This window comes from Sceloporus occidentalis, unplaced genomic scaffold (genome assembly GCF_023333645.1).
Source record: "Sceloporus occidentalis isolate IW3139 unplaced genomic scaffold, rSceOcc1.0.p SCAF_51, whole genome shotgun sequence".
Classification (NCBI taxonomy): domain Eukaryota; kingdom Metazoa; phylum Chordata; class Lepidosauria; order Squamata; family Phrynosomatidae; genus Sceloporus; species Sceloporus occidentalis.
The window spans coordinates 3,219,076-3,240,746 of NW_028317031.1; the positions used below are offsets into that span (position 1 = coordinate 3,219,076).

The window sequence follows — 21,671 nt, forward strand, 5'->3', positions numbered from 1 at the left end:
TAGAGAAAATTAAAGTAAAAATCACAACTCACCTACCAACTCTCCTTTTGGTGCAAAAACCCCAAAGTGTTGCTGGTGTTTCTAGAATGAATGAAAGTAAAATATTTATATTTAGATGGCCTTTCCAAAGGAACCATGTATTGCTGGCTCCTGCTTTACCCTCAGCCCAGACTAGTATCTTTGCACACAGCCACGGAGGGGGTGGGGAATCCAATGGTGATGAAGCTGACTTTACCGTTCATTATGTTGTGGCCTTAGACCTATAGTGGTAAACACATTAACTCATAAAAAAAGTCATTCTATAATAATCAATGTACTAAGTTTACTGTGTGTGGAGCACGATGAGGGGTTTTAATGTTACGCTTTAAATTTGGACCGTCGGGGCCAACTTAACCTTCCCGGCAGAATAATCTAGAAGGACCTTTAGATCTATGGCATCTCTCAGCAAAGCTTTACTAAGAGCTTCAAAGAGTTACTTGCCTTACGAAAAAACAGCAATGCTTAGTAAATTCCTCCCGATATATGGGAACATTTGACTAATGCACGTGGAACGCCGAAGCCCTCGTGCCGTTACAGTGCTCAGCAGGTTGAGGTATACAGATTACCCTTTTTGCTGGATCTTATCTGTCTCCGAGAAACACAAATATATTTTCATGTGCCTGTTCCGTTCAGATATGGAAGCGTTCCATGGATGTTTGTGAAAAGCTTGAACGGTCATTGATTTAGGTGGACCCTGTGATTTAGTTTTAGGTTCCCAAGGATATAAATTACTCAAGAAAGTGATGTCAGATCATAAAAAAATATTTGGCTTTGAGGGCATTATTGGGAACAGCTGAGATAGGCCACTGGAAAGTACATGGTCTGTTCGGTATTTTGTCCAACTCGGAAGATCTTTGGCCTAGCTTGTGTTTTTAAAAATATATGTGAAAAAAAAAAGTTAAAAGAAGAACAAATACAAATTTTAAATAAAAGTATTATGTCAATTTGCCAGCTGTTTTCTTTTTTTTAATTTATTTTTGTGAGTGTTGTGTCTGATAATGAGAATAAATAATGAACTCTGCTGGATGCACCCATGCATAATTTTATTTCTCATATAAACTCTGTTCAGTTGGTTTTGTGTTACTGCATTTTGGGCTGACGTAGGGGATTTAAATGCTTTAGCAGGCAAAACATAGAAATATTGCCGCTTGCGAATAAATATACCCTTTTACCAGAAAGGTAGTTAATAATCTGTGAAACTGAATTCAAATGAACTTCATGTAAGAGCAAAATATTTAACCTTTTGCCTGGGGACATAAAAATGATTACCCACTTTATCCCGCGTTATTGTTATCATTACTTGCTGAGGAGGTGGGGGCCAGGTGACACGTTACAACTGACTGCTGACTTTGGTCCAAGTAAGAGACTGGAATGTATTATTATTTGTTCTTATCTTTTATTTATCTAGCGCCAACAATCTACACAGTAGGAGAAATGTTCGAACAAGAGAACTTGAGGGTCACAGGTTTGGATGTAATGTAAGGAAGTTTTAATTTTACTGAGAGGTTGGTAGATAAATGGAACAGCTTCCCATCAGAAGTGGTAGGGACTAATGCAGTAAGGGCATTTGAACATTCATGTGCTGCATAATAATAACACGACTAATAGAAATAGTTTGATAACATCAAAATCATGACTCCTGGGTAAGAGAACCAGCTAAGCAATGATCATCATGACCCAGAGAGGAAACGCAGGAGGTCCATTGTTTTTAGTGCTAATTATCACAGCTTCCGTACTTTCGCTTATCACAGTAATCTGGAACATTACATAATGTGTGTTATGGTTTCCCTAAATACGTTGCTTCATTAAGTTAGATACTGAAGCCCTTGAGTGTCTGGCGGAGCAGGAACGCAGTACTCTGGGAAAGAAATGCACTCTGGGAAAGAAATGTAGTCACCGTTATTGGCATGTTACAGCACCACCTCTGACACCGAGGACCCCCACACTGAAACTTCACAAAAAATGTTGCTAAGCAATTTCCGTCTTGGCTTAAAGGTTAAGTGTCAGATAATGTTTTTTTTCCTCCGGTTGAAACAGCGCATAGCTTTGAATGTCTTCCTGATCTTTCAGGCAATGATAAAACAGACAGGGACTTAGGATCATTTTTACACTGCACATCAAAGCTCACATCAAAGGATTGTCATAGTGTCATACCATGTTGAATGATTTGGCCCCACAACCACCACTATGTCTGTCAAAGAAGTTCTGTGCAAAATCTCACTCGTATCAGTTTGTTCCAAAAAAAAAGCTCTACATTGTGTGTGTGTGTGGCTGGTTTTAGGGAATGTAGAAGAAACAAAAGGAAAAAAACATGGGTGGCACTTTAGGATCATTTATGGTGGGCTGATTTACAAGTGTAAGAAATGCAATGCACAGTAACATTAACCAAGACAAAATCTCGTTTGAACCATGTAGATTGTAGGATTGGGGAGAGGACATCACTGCCATATTGCCCTGAGTACGTGTTGGGACAAAATGATGACGCTTTCGGTGACGTCCTCGGCCCCTATGAGAGGGTCGGGTGGAGGACGTCGCCACAAGTGCCAACATATTGCTCTGGGTTCAAATTAGGGTTAAATTTCGCTTTCAGTTATGTCCCCTTCCCCAATCGGATGATCGGGAGAGGATGTCACTGTAAGCACCGCCATTTTGGCTGAAGTTCCCACCAGGTTGTGTCTGCGGAGATGAGGACGAAGATAGCAGAGAGAAGATAGAAGGGAGAACAAAGAAAAAGAAGATGCGGAAGTGGTCAGCAGAGAAGGTAGGTAGACGTGTGTGTGTGTGTGAGAGAGAGAATGAATGAGAATGAGAGTGTAAAGTTCGTGGGCTCTTTCACTCCCACGTCTCACACTCTCTGAATACCTTTTCTGCCGACCACTTCCACTAAATGGAGAGTGAACAAAAATGACGGTGTGAGAGTCCGAGAGGTTGTGAGAGTAACGTGGACGTCTGAGATCGAATTTTGTTCCTGAACGTTAAATCCACCCCATTTTCGTCCGAAATGAACAGGCAGGAAACGGATTTCAAATAAATTTATTGTATAATTTACGTTAAATCCTATGAGAAGTAGGATGAAGATTTTTTTTTTTTTTATTAAAATCATTTGAATACTGTACAGTGTATGGCCATTTGCTCTATTTTCTGACAATGTAAATTTAAACAAAATTGGCAGGTAAACAAGATATAAATATATTTTGTTTATTTTCTGTTAAGGTGGCTTAACCTGGGTTAAAAGTCACCTCCATATTGTTGATCGAATGGAATCTCCTTATCACAAAGAAGTTTAAATATACCAAAACTATCAAGGAACCAGGGCGGTAACTTCAGGGGGTCTATATCAGAACAGGATAAACTGAGATGTTCAGCTTTAAGGCAGAGAATATTTAAATGAACTTCTTTCAAGGTTGCGAAAATGACCCTCGTTTGTAAGGGTCGAATATCTATTACTTCCTTCAACAAACTGTTTTGTCGTACTTAAATACTCAGTCATAACGTCGTATCTCAGTGCTATTACATTATTCTCATAAACGTATTGATTGGTATATGAAACTCAGCAGAACATAGTACTCTGGATGAGATAATAAGAGCAACCCAAGATGACATGGTCTTATGTGAGCAGGTGAGAAATGAAAATATGAAAATTACTGTTTTGTAAGGAGGGGTATCTGGAGCATCTGGATAAATACTCTGTATAAATCAGCTGATAAACCTTCATCTGTGCAGAAGAAATTGCCCCATTAATCTCCTTTTTTGCAAACCTGCAAGGCAGCGCAACATTAACCCACTTAATGCTACTGTTATTAATATTGTTCCATTGACCTACTTGCTGAAATATAAGACTTTGCATCATTAACCTGTATTGTGTCTGTTTAATTCAAGCGCTGTCGCTGAAATAATTTACATGAAAAAAGAACCTATTATAACCAGGGTATTTCCTGACTTCATACTTCATCAGAAATGTGTGATAGGTTTCTGGGAGACGGCACAATAGCAATGATCAACGCTTCCAGGGTAAATATTTATCTGTTTATCTAATTAACATCGTGAACTCGAGTGGCCTTTTTTTTTTTTTTTTTTTTTTTTTTTTCTTCTTCTGCTGAGCTGCCATTCAGTTGGATCTATTCACCAAGAAGTCAAATGGTCAGTTGAGTTAAGGGCTAACCTGACTGAGCAGACTGGAGTAAGGTTGTCTGCCCTTGCATCTTACATATCCATGCAGATTGTTTGTGAGTTCATGTGAATACCAACATGTGAATGCGATTTTAAATTTGTAATTTTCAGGCGAGGGCAAGTTGACTGAAAACTTGCAGACCGAGGTAATGAAAGCACCCCAATCTTGGGAATCTAAGAGTGGAAGCAGCCCCCAATAATGACCCCCCAAAATATCACAAATTAGGCTGCAATAACTTATTCCATTCCTAATGAACGCTGGTGAATCCGTTGTTGTTGATCGGAGACCGGATGCTGGACTGGAATACCAAGCTGGACTAATGTATGTGTTTAATGCCATCACCCAGTTCTACTGCACCTACCACCCAACTGCAGATATGTATACCTGTCTTACTGCAAAGAGACATAGGATTTGATGGCGGACCAGAACCATTTGGCCCATCAAGACTGCCCATTTTTCCTGAATTAATACTGATATCTTGTCTCGTTGGTCACAGTCATTTCATTAGACGCCTGCCTGATGTAGTGGGCGATATGACAAACTCTGTTATCTCAGATTTTTTTTTCTTTAACTAAAAGATAACCACTGATTTTACAGTTTATGAGAAATTATTATAAATCATGAAATGTATTGGTTACTACCTATATGTGAAGAAAACTGTGATATTAGAAGTCATTGATTAGAACCTATTTGCTAAATCTGTATTTAGCTGGAAATACTGTTTCATGCTTGTCGGTTCATACTCGTGGCGTGTCACTCTTCATTAAAGCCCCAGGTCTGGTTACTTGAAGAGAATGAATTGCACTCACGCTAAAGTGACATTGAGCGCTTGCTAGAGAAGACACTATTTTCTGAGAAGGTGAAACTATTTGCAAGAATCACACAGCTCCTGACTATTCTTACCCGGGGATTGGGATTGATAAATGTAATTTCCCAGACACGGTTCTCTTATAGAAATTGTAGTGTTTACGTTGGTCTTGTCATATGATCTGTTGCCTACGCAATTATACTATAAAGTCTTAAGCAGGTGCCAGATTTCATGCACCGTATACTGTTGTTTTGAAGACTAGTATTGTATGGTTGTGGTTGGAATTGTATATTATATGGGTTCTGTAATCAAATTGGTTGGTATCAATTGCAGCGTGTGGTAAACAGTCCTTTTTGGGTAGGGGCCGGGGGTCAAGATTTTCAGGGACTGCTCCCCTGTCCGGCATGGGTTGTTTGAAATTGTTGGGGGGGTCTGTGTTGCTGTATATTGGGGTAAGACTGTATCTGCTTTTCGGTATCAGAAATTAAATGTCCCACTTTGGTCTAAGAGGAAACCAAAAAAGATCTTTGATAGGGGACCCATCGCTTTCATATATTTGACTATTAACGGTTTTTTTTCAATTAGTGTGGTTACTTTGGGATGCCTGGTTTAAATGATGGGGACTAGTTTCCTTTAGCTGTGTGCCATGTGGGCAGAGCCTCCATAAATTACTCTCTCTTGCCTGAACTCATCCGACCTAGAATTATTCCACAGCGAGAGAAACAACGGTTTTCCATAATTCCAGAGATGTGAAGAATAAAAAGTGCATCTTGTTTTATGGATCCTGTATGTAAGTGACACAGACTTTCACTTAGGCGATACAGAACCGTGTTTCCTTACGTCTACATCATGCACGCCATGTTCCTTGGTTTAATGCCTTATTTAGTAGGGCTAATCATTCTGCCGAGCCTTGTGTTACAAGACATGATGTCTCCTTGATGATGCTACGGTCATGTTTTTCCTCTGTATATTTCTGTCTTTCCGTGCCGGCTTTGCTGAGTGTGCGTGCGGTTGTAATTGGCAGGCCAATCAGTAAGCGTTTACTGAAGCGCGAATAAGTAAACAGTACGCTAGATTTATTTGGCTTCTTTGGCATGCAAATACACGGTACTCCCATATGGTTAGCTTAGAAATAACTACATGCTCTATGCCCGTGTAACCCAGTAAGTGCCATAGAAGAGTGCAATGACACATACAGTACTTAAAGCTTGGGTTAAAAACGTAACAGACGGAGGGGCAAGGCAGGGAAATGCTGCGAGCGAGCGGTACTGTGGCGGAAATTGGTTTAATGATGCTAGTTATGAATTGCTGCAGCTGGGACTTTTTGACCTGCTGACCCAGAAGAGATCTTTCTTTGGCTGCAGATGTAAGCGGTATCTTACCGGAATTCCACCTCTGACAGGCAGTCGATTGAAGTATTCCTCGGTGAGCTGTCAAATGAAGCCGTCCGGCTGTTTGCATTCCACTAGAGCGCTGCTCCGTTCAGCACCAAGGACAGAGCCGCACATTTCCAATGTAATTCTAGAAAGAGACAGGGGCCTGATAGTGTTACATTGTTCCCGTGCTTAAGTCTGCACTAAACGTTGCCTGTACCTGTAATATATTAATAATCATATTAGTGATTTTTAGTTTGAAACTAAAGGACTGTTTTACCTCTGGAAACAAAAGGTCAAAGGTGGCAAAAATTGCATGTCTCATCACTTTCAAGTTCTCTCCCTTCATCCTATTGTACCAATCAACATCATAGCTATAGGGAAGGTAGAATAATAAGTTAAGGATAATTGCACAGATCCTGAGGACAAGAAACCTCCATGGATGTTCTGTGTACACACAGCGCAGGTGATCAATGTGCATGTAGTATTTCTGTAATCATCCCTACATTTATTTAGTGGACTCAACGATGAAATGTAATATTTACATCTATAGTTGCAGAGTTGCCTTATATGCCTGTTTAGTGACAGGATGCATTGTGGGAGTTGTAGTTTGGTAGCACCTCAATAGCCACTAGCCGGCTCTGTATAGAGGAATAAGTGTGCTGCCTATTATCATTCTTGCTCCGATTGCTTTGTACATGATGTTCCTTTTACACCTGGGAAGATTGCCTTTTCTTTGAACATCTCATGCTATTTTTTTTTTCTGACAAAAGACAAGGAAACGGCACATCCAACAAAATCAGAACAAATCTGCAATGCTTGGTAATCAAAAGAGACTTGTTGATTCCCAGGACTGCGTCGAAAGATCACAGTGATGTTAGCTGGGTGATTGGGAAAGAATCGGCAGAAGATCCCAGCAGAACCTGTTGATCAAACATGGTTTCCAGATCTACATGAAATCTCACTGTGTAGCACATTTGTGAATTTTTTGAATGTAAGCTTTCTATATAAAGTACTGTGGATAAAATTTCCTCTTCATGGTGATTTCATAAGAGCAGGGAAATCAGAGCTGCAGAGGGTCCTATAGCCCAAGGGGCAGACAGATACTTAATTTGCCGCATGATAGCCTCTATTAATGTCAGGGAGATCGGTGTTATAGCATTATCATAACTGACACTGATTGCTGGCAAATTCACTTCCTCTTGTCCTATCTGCAGAGTTCTTTGTGTTTCCTTTAATGCTGTAATTACTTTTTCACAGCTTCGGGAGAGTACAGAAAAAGCACATACAATCTAGGCAAAAATCTCCAAAACAATTACAATTTCATTATGATTTAAACGGTGCATGGCAGATTAAAATAACGACTTTAATGTCTGTTACCCAAAACCGAGACATGTGAATTCAAGAAGAGACTCTGTGATGAGCTTCAGTATACTTCGTGGATGGACCAAAATCTTCAGAGTCTTGAGAGCTTCCCTTTGACTGCGAAGCCGCCTTTCCAGGAGTGTTTGTTGCCGTGGAATGAAAATGCACCGTTAGGACTGGAGCCCCCAATCTTGGCATGATACTGTATTAACCTCTTGAGGGGCTGCAGTGCAATGTGGTTCCAGATCAATTTACTTCTAGGGCTGGAGATTCCTTCCTTAGATATTTCATCCAGTTAACCCTCAAATCTGCTGCGAGCAAGTTCTTTCACTGCTACAATGGTTTCTGTGAGCTAGATCATGATTATTTATATTACATGTATTCATTTAGCATAAACAAAATTATCCGTACATTAGTCCCATATTTTAGGAGAAGCTGTCTGCCTGACTCATCAGATGAAGCAATCTTCTGCATAGATGCACCCACAATCTGCTTTTAGTTTCCAACCTGTTTAACACTTAAAACCGTGTGGGACATAAAAGCACGTATAAAGACAGATAAAGGCAAGCAAGGGCTCCTGTTAAGATAATGCTTATTTTGCCTAGGACCCCTTGCAGCCCCAACAGAAAATGCATTTTAATCACTTATCTTTAGAAGAAGCTACAGCTCAAAGTCCCACCAATGGTCCCCCTTTTTTGCCCAACTGTTGGCTTCTAAATCAGCCAATCAGCACCATGAAAGGTCTCCAATTGAAGTAATTGGGAGTGCTTTTTGCTCATGTGTTGTGGGGGCTCTGGCTGGACCCCTGGAACACCAGCGCGAGCCAGTATTACTGCCAGTTGTGTGGATGCTAGCAAAAGATCCAAAAAGGTGTTTTGTTCTTCGTCCCCCAAGGCTGGTACTCTAAGGGATAAGAATAGAAGAAATCAACAAATATAATCTTTGCTAGTGCTATGTTGCTAGTGGATGCAGGATACTGAAAGCTACAATGAAAGATATTTTATACATAATAAATTTACTGATTTCTTCTATTCATATCCCTTTAAGTGTTCTTGGGGGAAGAATAAAAAACACCTTTATTATGAAGAGCCAGCTTATCGCTATACACATGCGAGTGCATTACTGTACAGCACTAGAAATCTTAGTGTTATTCTATGAATATTTTTTGCTCTTTTTATATTCATATTAATTTGAATTTTGGAAGCCTGACTGTATCCTCATAATATATTATTTAAGGTTGTAAATTCCCTCAACCATTCTCGGATGGATTGCATTGAGAGCACAAATCAACACTTTTGCTTTTATGTGTGTATTTGTGGCTGGCTGCTACTCTCGTTGTTTGAGTTCTACTGAGCATGTGCATGAAGCATACTGCGGTACGGGCCCTGCTTTCAGGAGAGGCTGATGGGGAGGAGTTAAATCAGATTTAAATTAATTAGTTTTCTAATTTTAGCATTTACAGCTCTGCAATGCACTTACTATAAAGCTGATGACCACCAACTTGACTATTAGGACTATTCAGGGGTACACATTGTAATTAAGTCCGTGTTCTGGGGATTCATTTTTTTTAACTTTCAGATCAAAATTGACACGTGGTTCAAAAGGAATTTATTTTTTCTGGATCAGTACAGTTATGGATCTTGAAGAGTCTGAAGGATTTGTATTGTTTTTTTCTTTTTTCTTCAACCTTCCAGACTATATGTTTCTATGAGAGCACGTTGTAGTTGAAATAACAGGGCATATGTAGAAATCCAGACTCGTCCCTTTCTCCCCTACCCCCTCCCTGTGCGACCAAACACTTGTATACAACATGTTACTTGAATTGCTTTGAGCCTCGAGACACTAAAGAGACGGCTTAAAATAGCAGCAATCTAACATGAGCCGCTGCAGGACTCCAGTGAGTGCAGCAATCACAATCTCGCATCTGCATGATAATGCACTGCTTATTGCAAGCTCGCTTCCAGTAAAAGACTGAGCCATCAAGCTTCCTAAATACTGCATGTGTGTATGGAGGCAGCTGCCGGCTCGTCGTCCCTTCGGGTGGGAAAAGTGTCATCTCTGGCTGGCTAACAATAACTGCCTTGTTAGGATTTTTTGATTTACCTTTTTTTTAAATGTTATGGTTTAAAACGTTATATCAAGTCTCCAGATCTTGGTCTCCAGATGTTCTGAATGCCAGTGCTCTCAACGTTTTCTTATGTTATTAAAGAGCAATTTATATAATAACATTCTTTCATTCTAAAGCACCTACCTATTCTGTATAAATATACTAGTATAACAGTGCCTTACTGGGTTGCAATACATACTACAATGGACTGATAAAAAAAGGACACATGCAAATATTTATATGTTTATATCTCTCTCTATATATATAGACACATATCTCTCTATATATGTATATAATATATATGTGTGTGTGTGAATGTATTAGAATATTTAATCATATCCTGTCTGTGTTGTCTTTCCCTCGAGCACTATATATTCTGATACATTTTGTAGATATTCGGAGCTTCTGGTTGTCACTATTTCTTTTTGTGCATATTATGCATATTTGGTTATTCAGAAGTGCAGATGTGGCTAATTTTACATTTTTTCAAAAGTATGCATTGCTGTGCTTTTCCCTCTGGCACTAGCAGGGTTAAAGCAACAGCATGGCTATTCAAGTAGTCCTTATGCATGTTATATGACCATAACGAGAGCCATGAAAGGGAAATAAGTTCCGACTAAATATTATAACGTGTGCATTTCTGCCTGGCAGTGTCTGTCGTTCCGTTCTAATGTGCAAGGAGGGAAGCTGTATAAATAGGGGAGCGTAAAATCTATTTCAGGTTGAGGTAATTGATGTCTTGCTGGAGAGAACAGCTTTGGGTAAAAATAGGCAGCCTCAGATGGTGTGGGAGAAAGGTAATTAAGAGATAAAAAGCAATGAGCATCTCTGCTACTGTGTTTGGTGCATTTAGAAATAGCGCAAATGATGAGTAGCTTTGTACATGAATCGGCAGGCGGTGTAGACGGAGGAGAGCTATAGATTTTGGGCAAGAAGATATGATCGAAGGTACATCTTAACAGTCAAAAAAAATATACAGTTGGCAGCCTGATGGTTGATTGCCTTTCATTATTGACTAATTTGCAGCCCTTTTATTGTTCGGAAACTGGCTAGTTATTTTATTTTAAAGAGATTTGGACATACACCACCCATCTTGATCATGATGGCTTTCATATTCTCAGCAGCTGAAGCTAAAGAGTTTCTACAACATGTTATTTATTTAGTGTATTTTGATGATGCCATAGTCCTGTATGGAGCCATCTAGCCATAGAATGTACATCTAGGTTGACACAAGACCTCTGCATATATTCACTAAATGTGTTTGAAGGAGGCAGAAACATTTTGATTATAAAAGATAAGCTTCCACAGATGGAAAGACTGACCTAATGTGTAAGCGATGAGGGAGATTTAAAAAAACTCCTCAGTGATTCACTCATGCATTACACAGGGCCAGCTTGATAATGTATAATGAAATCAGCAGGGTTGTTTTTACCTTTGGCGCTGAACCCCAGAGACTATATGGAGTCGGCACAGTCCTCCATAGTGTTGGTGGGCAGCTTGGAAGATCTGCGACCTCCCTTTTAACTCCCCAACCACCAGTGGTGCTGCAGGGAGCCTGATTGCCCAAGTTGGCTCCCTGTTATGCTGCTGCCCCCCCAAGACCTGCCACCCTAGGCTTGGAATATACCACTGGATATCAGACAGCTGAAATGTTCAACTCTCCTTCAATCTCCCTCTTTAGTGAATAGAGGACCTTGTGTTTGCTTATACTGTACTATACTATACTATACTATGTAAACCTTATCTTTACCAGAATTACTTATTTTACACAACCAAATATTGGTCATAACAAAAAATGCCCTAACCTCTTTGTAGCATCATTTGTATGCGTTTTATACAGCCTATCCCCCTGCCCCCGCTGTAATATAGGTTAATGTTCAGGAAGCATACAGACAAGATCAATATTGTCTCGTATAGCGTTGGGTTGGCAAGAGTTTATGTGGTAATACTGTGAGATAAGGACAGGGATATGTAATATACCAGAGATGGATACTGAGAGTAGGAAGTCTTGTTGGAGAGAAATCACCCAGAGGAATGGGATTGGAATCGGGTAATTGAATCAACAGAGGGAAATAACAAGCTATATGCTCATTTATTACAGTGCCTGGGACCTGCCTAGTTACTGGTGGAGTGCGTAGATTACCTATTATTATTATTTTTCACATAGATTCTTGCTTATGGACGGGGTGCTTCTCTATTTTATTTCAGGAGTGGAACGTAGCTTTTGTCTGGAGGACGGTTTGGTTGTAATCCATTCTGCAGATAGACTTGATATAATTAATCCCATATAATAATAATTTATTCCTGCGAAAAGACTGATTTCCACAAGCAGTGCACAAATGATGGTCTCGAGAGAGAGAGAGAGAGCGGAGACACCGATGGACACGCCGTCTAAACCTCTTATAAAATCCTTTAGAACATCGCTGAGCAAAGGTTAGCCTAAGAAAAAAATGAACGACATGTTTTAATTATACCCGTTTTCTTCCATACCTCGCTTCTGTAATTGTAATTCTTACCAGCATTTTAGTTTTTACATGGCTGAGATACACGGCCGTCCCATTTTTGATTGATTGCTCATTTTCTTTTATGTTTTTTGTTTTCATAATTACTGCGAGTTAATTAGATATGCCGCAGCTATAACATGCACAATGGGTTATGTGGCAGTTTGGTGGGAACTTATTTTTAAAACGCATCATAAAAGAAACATGTGAAACAATATTATGATGCCGCTCTGTACTTGTCCTCATTAAATGGATTTGGACCCAAGCTCGTTCATTAAGGTTGTCTCTTCTGGCTCAGGTTGGAATGGATTCCCTGCTGAAGTAGTTAATTGAATTAGTAACCGACGCAAACCGCGTGTAGAGACGTTCTCCCCACTTACAGTGAGCCACATGGGGAAAGGCAAGGCTTAATCCCCTGGCAGAAGGCTGGAGTTTGATCTCCTTCCATCTACATCTGTGCTTATTTTGTACCATCAGCATACGTTTATTGCACAGAGAATCCCGCACTTTGCGTAAATAGGGTGACGTGGTAATACTTTGCAAACATTCTCACCGGCGTGATGAATAGAGGGAATTATATCTGTATGATTTGGCTGTCGTGGCTGCTATAGATTTGCAGTCTGGTCAGTGACCCACATTAGACATTTGATAAATGGATGCACAGAGCTCAGGGTTCTGTGGGAAAGGTTATATCGGGCTGGGCTCGGCTCTCATCCCCGTGGCTAACATTGTTACCAGCCACTAAATGTGGCCGTGTACACTTTAACCCATCGCTGTACCCCGACTTTCAGGATTCTGTAGGGTTCTCGCGGTCACGTTGTAAACCAAGGTCTTCTTTGCACAGCAGAAAAGCATGAGATAGCTTTTTATTCCGGTACCGAGATGTGATTGATTTATCTCCCAGGGAGCACATCCATCAAACCTGACACAATCATATAATCGTATTATTGTTTTAACTGAGCTTTGTGCGTTCGGGTACATACTGGTGGCAGTGTGGATGGAAGTCATATGTATGTGACGGTTATGTGTATAACGCCCATCACTTAAAGGCAGTCTTATAACCACAAAGGCAAAACCGGAGCATTACCTATTGCAAGGATCGTTAACGTATTTATAGGAGCGGCCCAACTCCTCATGGTTATCTGATGAGAAAGTATCTCCAACCTGCACAATCTAGGCAGCTGAGCCCTTGTGCCTGGCTGAGAGTAATGGGTAAAAGCTGATAGTATGGCATCCCGCAAGATTGTGTCAATTCGGGCTAGTTGCTTTTGGGGTCCAGGAAAAGTCCTTTATGTTCATGCACCCAATGAAGACTTAAGAAGAATATGTAGTAAAATAGTAATAATAAGTCAGTGAGTGCAAGTGCTAATCACAGCATGTATTCAGCTGAACGCTAATAAAACACGGTCAACAATTCAGTGTCGTATCCGTGTTGTAGTGTTCGGTACGCTATATTTAGCAGTTTTGTGGTTTGTTTACAACCCCTGGTTAAATTGATCTCCTTTGGCAGCAGAACAGTTAAAAGGTCAATTAATCGCATCTGCAGCACCTCGGCCAAACACCTTATTATCTCCAGCTCGCTCTATTATTTGCTGTTGCCGCCGGATAGCTAGAAACAGGGGGGCAGGCACCGGCGGAGCGTGAAGCTGCTGCCAGCTCAGGAATAGAAAAGCAGATGGCAAACTTGCGCCTATTTATAGCTGCCGCCATGCTTGGCAGCTCCTTTATCAAGAAGCCGCTGCCATTAACCCCTCCGCTACCAGCACTGCCATGTTAGATGGGAATCCGCAAGTAGCTCGCCGAGGCTTCTCAGAAACCTTAACCGTTTGCTGGCTTCCTCTGATATTTAGAACGCTGTTTCTTTGAAGGTCTCCATTACTCTTCCTGACTTTTAATGGAAAAGTGTGACTTATACGTTAAAATATACCGTACTGTTTATAATATATAGTAAGATTACTTTCATAATTTAGTTATATAGCAACGTCATATTCCTCAACACTGTATAACGGGTTATATATTAGTGAAATTAGACCTTTTGTGTTTATTGCAGTGAAAAAAAATCGCTGCAATATTAAAAAATATATTTATGTAAAAGAAAACTGATCGCATTCATTTGAGACGCAGAAGTGATTATTTTGCCCCATCTAAATATATAGAACGTCACTGAAGAATTTAACACACTTATGTCCCGTGCCCGTTAACCCTTTTAGTGCAACACAGAATCCCTCTGCGTTAAATTCTCGCCCACCTGGCACCCATAACCACATAGTATAATATAATTCCATCCGAGAGATTATCTCTGTAGCTTTGAGGTTCCATTTATGGCAAAGCCCGATACATACATTCAGATGTTGTTAATATACATTTACGATGCGGTATAAATATATTTTATATATCACAGGTTTGGCCAAAGAGAAGCAGTTACATGTTTATGTTCGTGGCAATACACACATCAGGTGGGCGCGTTTCCCGCCGCAGACACTAAGTGCGGCATTGTTCGATGCCGCTCTGCTGCCATGACAACTTGGGCACACTGAATTTTAATTAGACTAGACCTTAAAGGTTTGCCACAAGACGTGTGGATTTTCTTCAACCTGCCTGTGATTTCTTCTCTCTGGTTGTGCCAAGTAACTGGTAATAAGGCTCACACCGCCACCTCTTTTTGTACAGCTCGCCTGGAATCCTCATTTGGCTAATTTCCCCTTTGGTTCTTGTTAATCTGCCGTGTCACATGTTTGGTGGTAACCGAAAGGTTTACAGTGAGTATGCCTTTAAGAGAGAAAAAGAAGAACTTGGGCAGATCGATCCATCCATGTCATAATCCTAGACTGCAGTGTTTGTGAGACTTCAACGGAGTGTGATCGTTTGCCGCAGATTTTTACCGATGACTAGTATTGGCACGGTATATTGCAGGCAGATCGGTGCAGTATATGGGATGTCTATCTTCATTTCATATAAGGAGGCTATAGATAGATCATCAATAGTAGCTAAAAACAGAACCATGGAAGAGTCTTCCATATATTTACATGCCACGGAAGCGGCAAGTGCCAATAAAGTATTCAGATCGCTTACCATTTGTTTGGAAAGTGGAATATTTGGGAAAGTAGATCTATCACTTTCCAAAACCATATGTTTTACAGTCCATGTATTCATAAAGCCACCTTAAGTGTATAGTACTAGAAAAGGTATTAACGGCCTATATTTATGATTGCTCTTACCCATTATGTTATTCCTCCCCAATGGTTGAAGTTCCTGTAAGGATGGCTTTTCAAGAAACAACCAGATTTAAGAATTTGAAATAGTAATGCTGATTTTTGCCACAAATCTCAGCTTCCATAGATTAAATTGGCTCATTACTTTTTACACTAAATATTTATAAAGCAATCAAACTAAACAGAAAACAAAAGCACAAGCCGACGGTAGTTGATGATAAAAGCCGTGTATTCAGAAACGTAGCTTTTCCTTTTTTGTGTGTATCAATACATTGGGCAGTTCCGACTCCCTCGGTTACTACATACATGACTCCTCCGCTCAGAGAAACCTCCAGTATTCTCATCTGTTCTGAGTTTGAGTGAGACTCTAAAGGCATGTTGGGAGCTGGAAACCTCCTGGGTAAGCTGCCATGGCGGTCCCCGTCTCCATGTAGGAACCAGGATGGACCGATTTGGACCGGGATAAATGAGCAGGAGTAGGTGCTAGGTCAGGGGAGGATGGGGTTAAATAATACTACTCATGCCTGGAGGTCATAGGCCGGCTCACATTGCCAGACACTTCATTCCTATCTGCTTCATGAAACCTAGTTTTGTCAGTCTGAACGGATTGGAGTATTTCTTACTCTTACTGATCGTTTTTTCCTCCTTCTCAGGGGCTGAAAAAAGTACACAAAACCCTAAAACTTGCTCCCTTATTAGACTTTTGGAAAAGTTAGGTATGGAAACTCAACATGGCTGTGCCAATAGAATAACCCCTCTTGCGGATAACCCTTGCTGGACCGCCTGGTCCATTCATTGGTTCATTTAACCTCTTTCGATATATCGGCAACCAGCAGTCACTGGTCCTTTTAATGCACTTTTACATATAAAAACTCAGAAGGACCTTAGTAAGGCCACGCGTGAAAATATACAGAGATTGATGGATGGGTACCGGGGCTTCTGGCGAGTGCTATAAGCAAGCCGAACCTAGACGAATCTGCTCATGAAATATGAATGGCGTATGATGGCAGAATGAGGCTTCGGCATCCCAAAGCCTCAGTGTGGGGCAGAGCTTGTAAATGAGAAGTCAGCAGGTTCCCCTCGCCAGGAGATAAATCCCTCCGGGCTGCTAATTAATAGACCGTTTTGTCCTCTGAACATTGCCAAATTAGCTGGTGAAAAGAAGCCGGGGTGCTCCAGAGGTATGTCCTTTTTGAAGCTTCTTTGCATGTTGAAACAATTGAGTTAAAAGGAAAAATGATAAAGTGGCAGTAGGGATGGGATTAGAAATATCTGAAATATTGATCATGTTTTTTAAGGAAGCACTTTAATAAACAACCTAGACTCTGACTACCATATTATTAATTAATTGCATTAGAGTTACTTTATAACACACAGAATCAGATCAAAGCCGCATGTTTATATAATGTGTGTCTGAAAATACACTCTTTGTAGGCCGGCCAAGTAAGTGTAAGATGTTCTAATATAATGTTCTATATAATATCTTATCATATTTATGAAGCACCTTATTTGATTGTATACATGTGTCCAGAGTACAAGAGCCATGAATTCCACATCCCAATGAATATGTTGAAAAGGGGTCTTAGGTGCACTCGGAAAATGGGGACCCAGCAGCACTGTCAGCATGTGGAGTACAACTCATTGATGTTTTCATGGTTGGTACCCCTCAAAATAGTACCTGAACCCCCGTTTCCTGGCATCTAGTATTGGGGGGTCTCCTCCAGCACAGATCCTCTACAGCTCCCTCTATGGCTGCACAGTATAGAGGGCCTTGGCATGCACCGATCTCTACTTGCTTGGTATGGAGCTCCGCAGGCAATAATAGTCCATAACGTTTGTATATGTATGTGAAATGATCTAAATATACAGTACTTTGCTATAAAAGATGATTATTTATTTAAACAGTACTGTCTTTTTAAATGGTTTGAGCATAAAAAGAACATTTTATATATTTGCTATAGAGCTGGAATGCTCTAGCGCTACTATTTATAAAGCACACAAGAGCATTATTGTCACCCTTTTAATAATGCAGCCACAATGAACTTTTCAACGAGAAACATTTTCACAGCTGCCGGAGCGTTTTATGTATTTTATGTAATGTACCAAAATAATAGGTCTTATAAGGCTAGTTGGACATAGCTTTGCATGACTCACGACAGCCATTTATAGATTCCGGAGGCAGACTCACAAGCACGAAAACAAATCCTATCAATGGTTAATGCTGGGCTGGCAACAATAAAACTACAGCTCCCATAATGCTTAGCCATCCTTTGGCATGGTAAAACCAGCCCTCTTTTTTGTTCTAATGGAGGGAGTAAAGAAAAAAGTATTGTTGGAGGGGTTCAGCCAAGACGCAGGTTACATGTGGTGTCTACACCCGTTAAATGTCGGAGAGAAGCAGACAGTCTGTGTGAGACTCTTGGAACCTCAAGTATCAGAGATTACCCCCTTGCTAGCAAATGGAAGACAGTTGGGCATCACAGCAGCCCCCAACCAAGCAGTTGCCTTTTTTTTTTTTTTTTTTTTAATAAAGCATAGGAATACAAAAAAAAGCTGTAACTACAGCTCCCATCATTCTTATCCAGCCCTCCTGGATGAGGCCAATGCCATCCGATGAGTCAACAGTTGGCCGGCAATGTAAAGAGTAACATGAAGTGGTGTTCTAACAAGTGCCGAAGCAGACAGATCGCATACAGCAGCGCTCGTGGCGAACACGCGGGACGTCGGGAACAAGTAATTGACACCTTCTATTGGGAACTAGGCTGCAGCACAGCAGTTGCAACCGTTAAATGGAAACAATATCTCAGGGGATATATGCGGAGCCACCTCAGCTTGAAAACGACGGTAATAAAGGTCCCGATGCTGCAGCCGAGACGTGACTGCTTTTAGAGAAATATGCGCAATGGTGTTTTATAACATCTACATTTATACATGTAAAATAGCTCTTATTTTACACATGTAGCGGGAATATATTTGTACATGCAGTAGGAAGGCTTGCCCGCCGGTGTGATGTAAAAAGCTGGCACCCTTTCGTTAGGGAGCCGCTGCTCTCGAGCTTCCACTCCCACTATCCTCAGCTGTAGGCGTGGAATATCTCTGGAAGCACAATCGGTGTTGGCGACTCGCATAAAAACTTTCGGATAGGCCAGAGAATAAATATATTTTAAAAAAGAAACATTTTCACTAAAACAAGTGATGAGTTAAAGTTAGAGCACAGAAGGCAAAGGGGTAAATATGGCTTTTACAGAAGGGGTGGTGGGTACCTGTAACCACCATCCAATGGAAGCGGTGAATGTTGATATTATTATTTATTGTTTTCTATAGCGCCATCAAATTCCATAGCAGTGTACAATAGGTAGGCAGGACATAACAAGTAGTATGTAACATAACAAATCGACTTACAGAAACAAAAGGTAAGGACGGCCCTGCTCAAACGAGCTTGATTGTGGGTACTGCAAAAATACATATTTATCAAACAATAAAAGAATATACTTGTGCACATTCTCAAGGCCAAGGAGGTCTTTCTAGAGATCATTAATTCTTTTATGGCATCCTGTTTAATGTGGCCATAAATCAGTTTCTTTGTTTGATATTTTGCCCTAAGCATTTCCCGCTATTAACCAGCCAGCTTTTGCATAGTTAATGTTACATTAGAGCATTCTGTAACCCTTAAAAGCTCCGCTCCCATTTAAGTCTGACTGTTGTGTTCTGGTTTGTTTTGTTTTTTTTAACCTCTTTTTATTTAATTGCGCAAAAAAGTAGTCATATTTTCAGTGGACTGTATAGCCGAAACATACTAGTAGTTGGCGAGGGCAGAAATCTTGTGCGGAAATGACGCTGTAGACAAGGATGTTAGCGAACTAGGATAAGACTTTTGCCATAAACAATCCCAGTGGTGACTGACAACTCCCATAATGACATGTCTTTTGACGTTTCTTTGACGTATTTTGGAGCTCATTATTATAGCGTATGAAGACATACCACTGTAATAATTATCAACGATTCAGTCATAATTGATAAAGTCAAAGTATGCGCACTTCCTGTACAGAACAATAAAATACTCCACTGGATAAAGCCGATGAATGTGTCCATCATTGGTTCAATAAGTACTAGATCTTTAAAGGGCCACTGGGTATTGCAGGGTTTATCAGGCAGACTCTATTTGGCTTTTACAAATAAAAGATGGTAACAGCTGTTCTGTGTGTTCCTTTGCTAGAATTCTGCCCAAGATAGCGTGATCAAAAGAGATGTCCACCGCACGTTTCCGGCTCACGATTACTTCAAGGACACTGAAGGAGAAGGACAGGACTCGCTCTATAAACTCTGTAAGGTGAGGCATCTTTATACAGGCATTGACTTGCTGGCAAGTAAATGGCAGAAAGATGTGGCAGGCCTTGAATACTCTTAAATATACATTGGCGACTAGACTGCTATATATTCCAGGCGTGGAACATCATGCATTATAAAATCTACCCATAAGTGTTTCTAGCTTTTAATGAGGTAAGGAGCTGCTTGGGTTCCTCAGTAGATGGTGTGAGGGACATCCGAACCCTGATCCGAGGAGGCTCATTGTGCGGGTGACTGAAAACAGAAGCTGTTACACCACAGTGGGTTTCATGTTCTATCTGCCTGTAGATGATATACGTTTCCACCAGGGAAATTATGACCAGCCCACTGGGTTATCTGATATCTTTGTGAATTTACTGGACAGTTTAAAAGAGTCTGCTTAATGTAATGTGAGCTTAACATATGACAAAGGTTTAATTCATCACGTTATTAGAGACTACAGTTGACCTATGTCATGTCTAACCAACCATGAAAAGTCACGTAAATATTTGTGTGTGCAGCCCTACCAGTTAAGATGATTGTGACAAATCCATAAGCCTTCCAAACCCCCCACTCCAGTGGAGTCCAGCGGCTGGGGGCTGAAACTCTGACAATACTCAGCCAGAGGTCAGATAGACTGCCAGTGCCGAGGTCTTCTAGCGCTGACTCCCGCCGAGCACATTACAGCACCGACAGATGTCTGCCAAGTGTGTGACGGAGCTGGCAACACTTCTCAACATTTCTCATGCAGCATTAGAAATACCATCTCTAGCATTAGTGAATCCCAACCCTTTTAAAACTTTTTCATTCATATTTTTCCCAGTGGCGATTGTCATGTGACACAAAAGCAGAGTCCCCAGCCATCATATGCACTTTGCATACGGTAGCTGCATGCTCTGTTTACATTTTTGGATAATGCATAGGAAGGTTCTGCAGACTTTAACTTTCTGTAAAAATCCAAAAATGTTACTATTAGTGTTACAAGTGACTTTGTTCTCCCTTATAGGATTTATTTTAACCGATGGTCTAAACTTTTTTCTTTCTTTCTTATAACATGCCTCCTTCAATGAGTCATATAGAGCAACCATTAGAGAAAGAGAGGATATATTAAGTGCGATGAGTGTTTCTAGCTGCATATCGTAGAGAAAAAGTGGTGGGAGGAACTAAATCTCATTCTTACACAATGGTTCTTGTTTTTCCCCCCTACGTGTTCCTTTTACACCCCTTCATGGTATATAAGTATAACGTGAATATGGTGCCAGCACGGTTTTCCTACCAAATAGCATATTCTTTCTTGAGATTAAGCAACCATCCGTGTACACATAATCACCAGGTCCTTGTATAAATTATGGGTCATAAATCCTTACTTGAAATGGCCTGAGAGCGTGAGTTTTAAGGATTACGGAAGCGTTATAATTATAATAATTGACCACTGACTATTTAACACGTGTACAGATGCTGATAACAGTTCCAAAACAATTCTGATGGCCCTGGGTTAAAACGCGGATACTGGGATTATCTGGCTTGTCGATGCATAGACCTTATCACGGCTCATTCAAAGCTGTTGAAGCGTTTGTGAACGATATGTTACACTCAAATGTATTTGTTTTTTGTGCTGAAGCTTAATGAATGGGAATATGGAAACGTGTTCATAGCGAAATATCACAGTGTTTAGCTAGATGTTTTACTACACATTTGTACGGCGCTGCAGAATATGATGGCGCTATATAGATCAATAATAATACATTAACCCATGATTGACTTATTAT

At 40.5% G+C, this 21,671-nt stretch overlaps 1 protein-coding gene across 1 annotated transcript in view; it reads left to right on the plus strand.

Annotated features, from left to right (window-relative positions):
- LOC149288449 (rab GTPase-activating protein 1-like) overlaps nucleotides 1-21,671 on the plus strand; it is a 115,728-nt gene that overhangs the window by 41,438 nt on the left and 52,619 nt on the right. Inside the window, exon 13 of the mRNA XM_089491639.1 lies at nucleotides 19,793-19,906. Within this exon, the coding sequence (XP_089347765.1) occupies nucleotides 19,793-19,906 (114 nt within the window). The remainder of the gene's footprint in view (nucleotides 1-19,792; nucleotides 19,907-21,671) is intronic.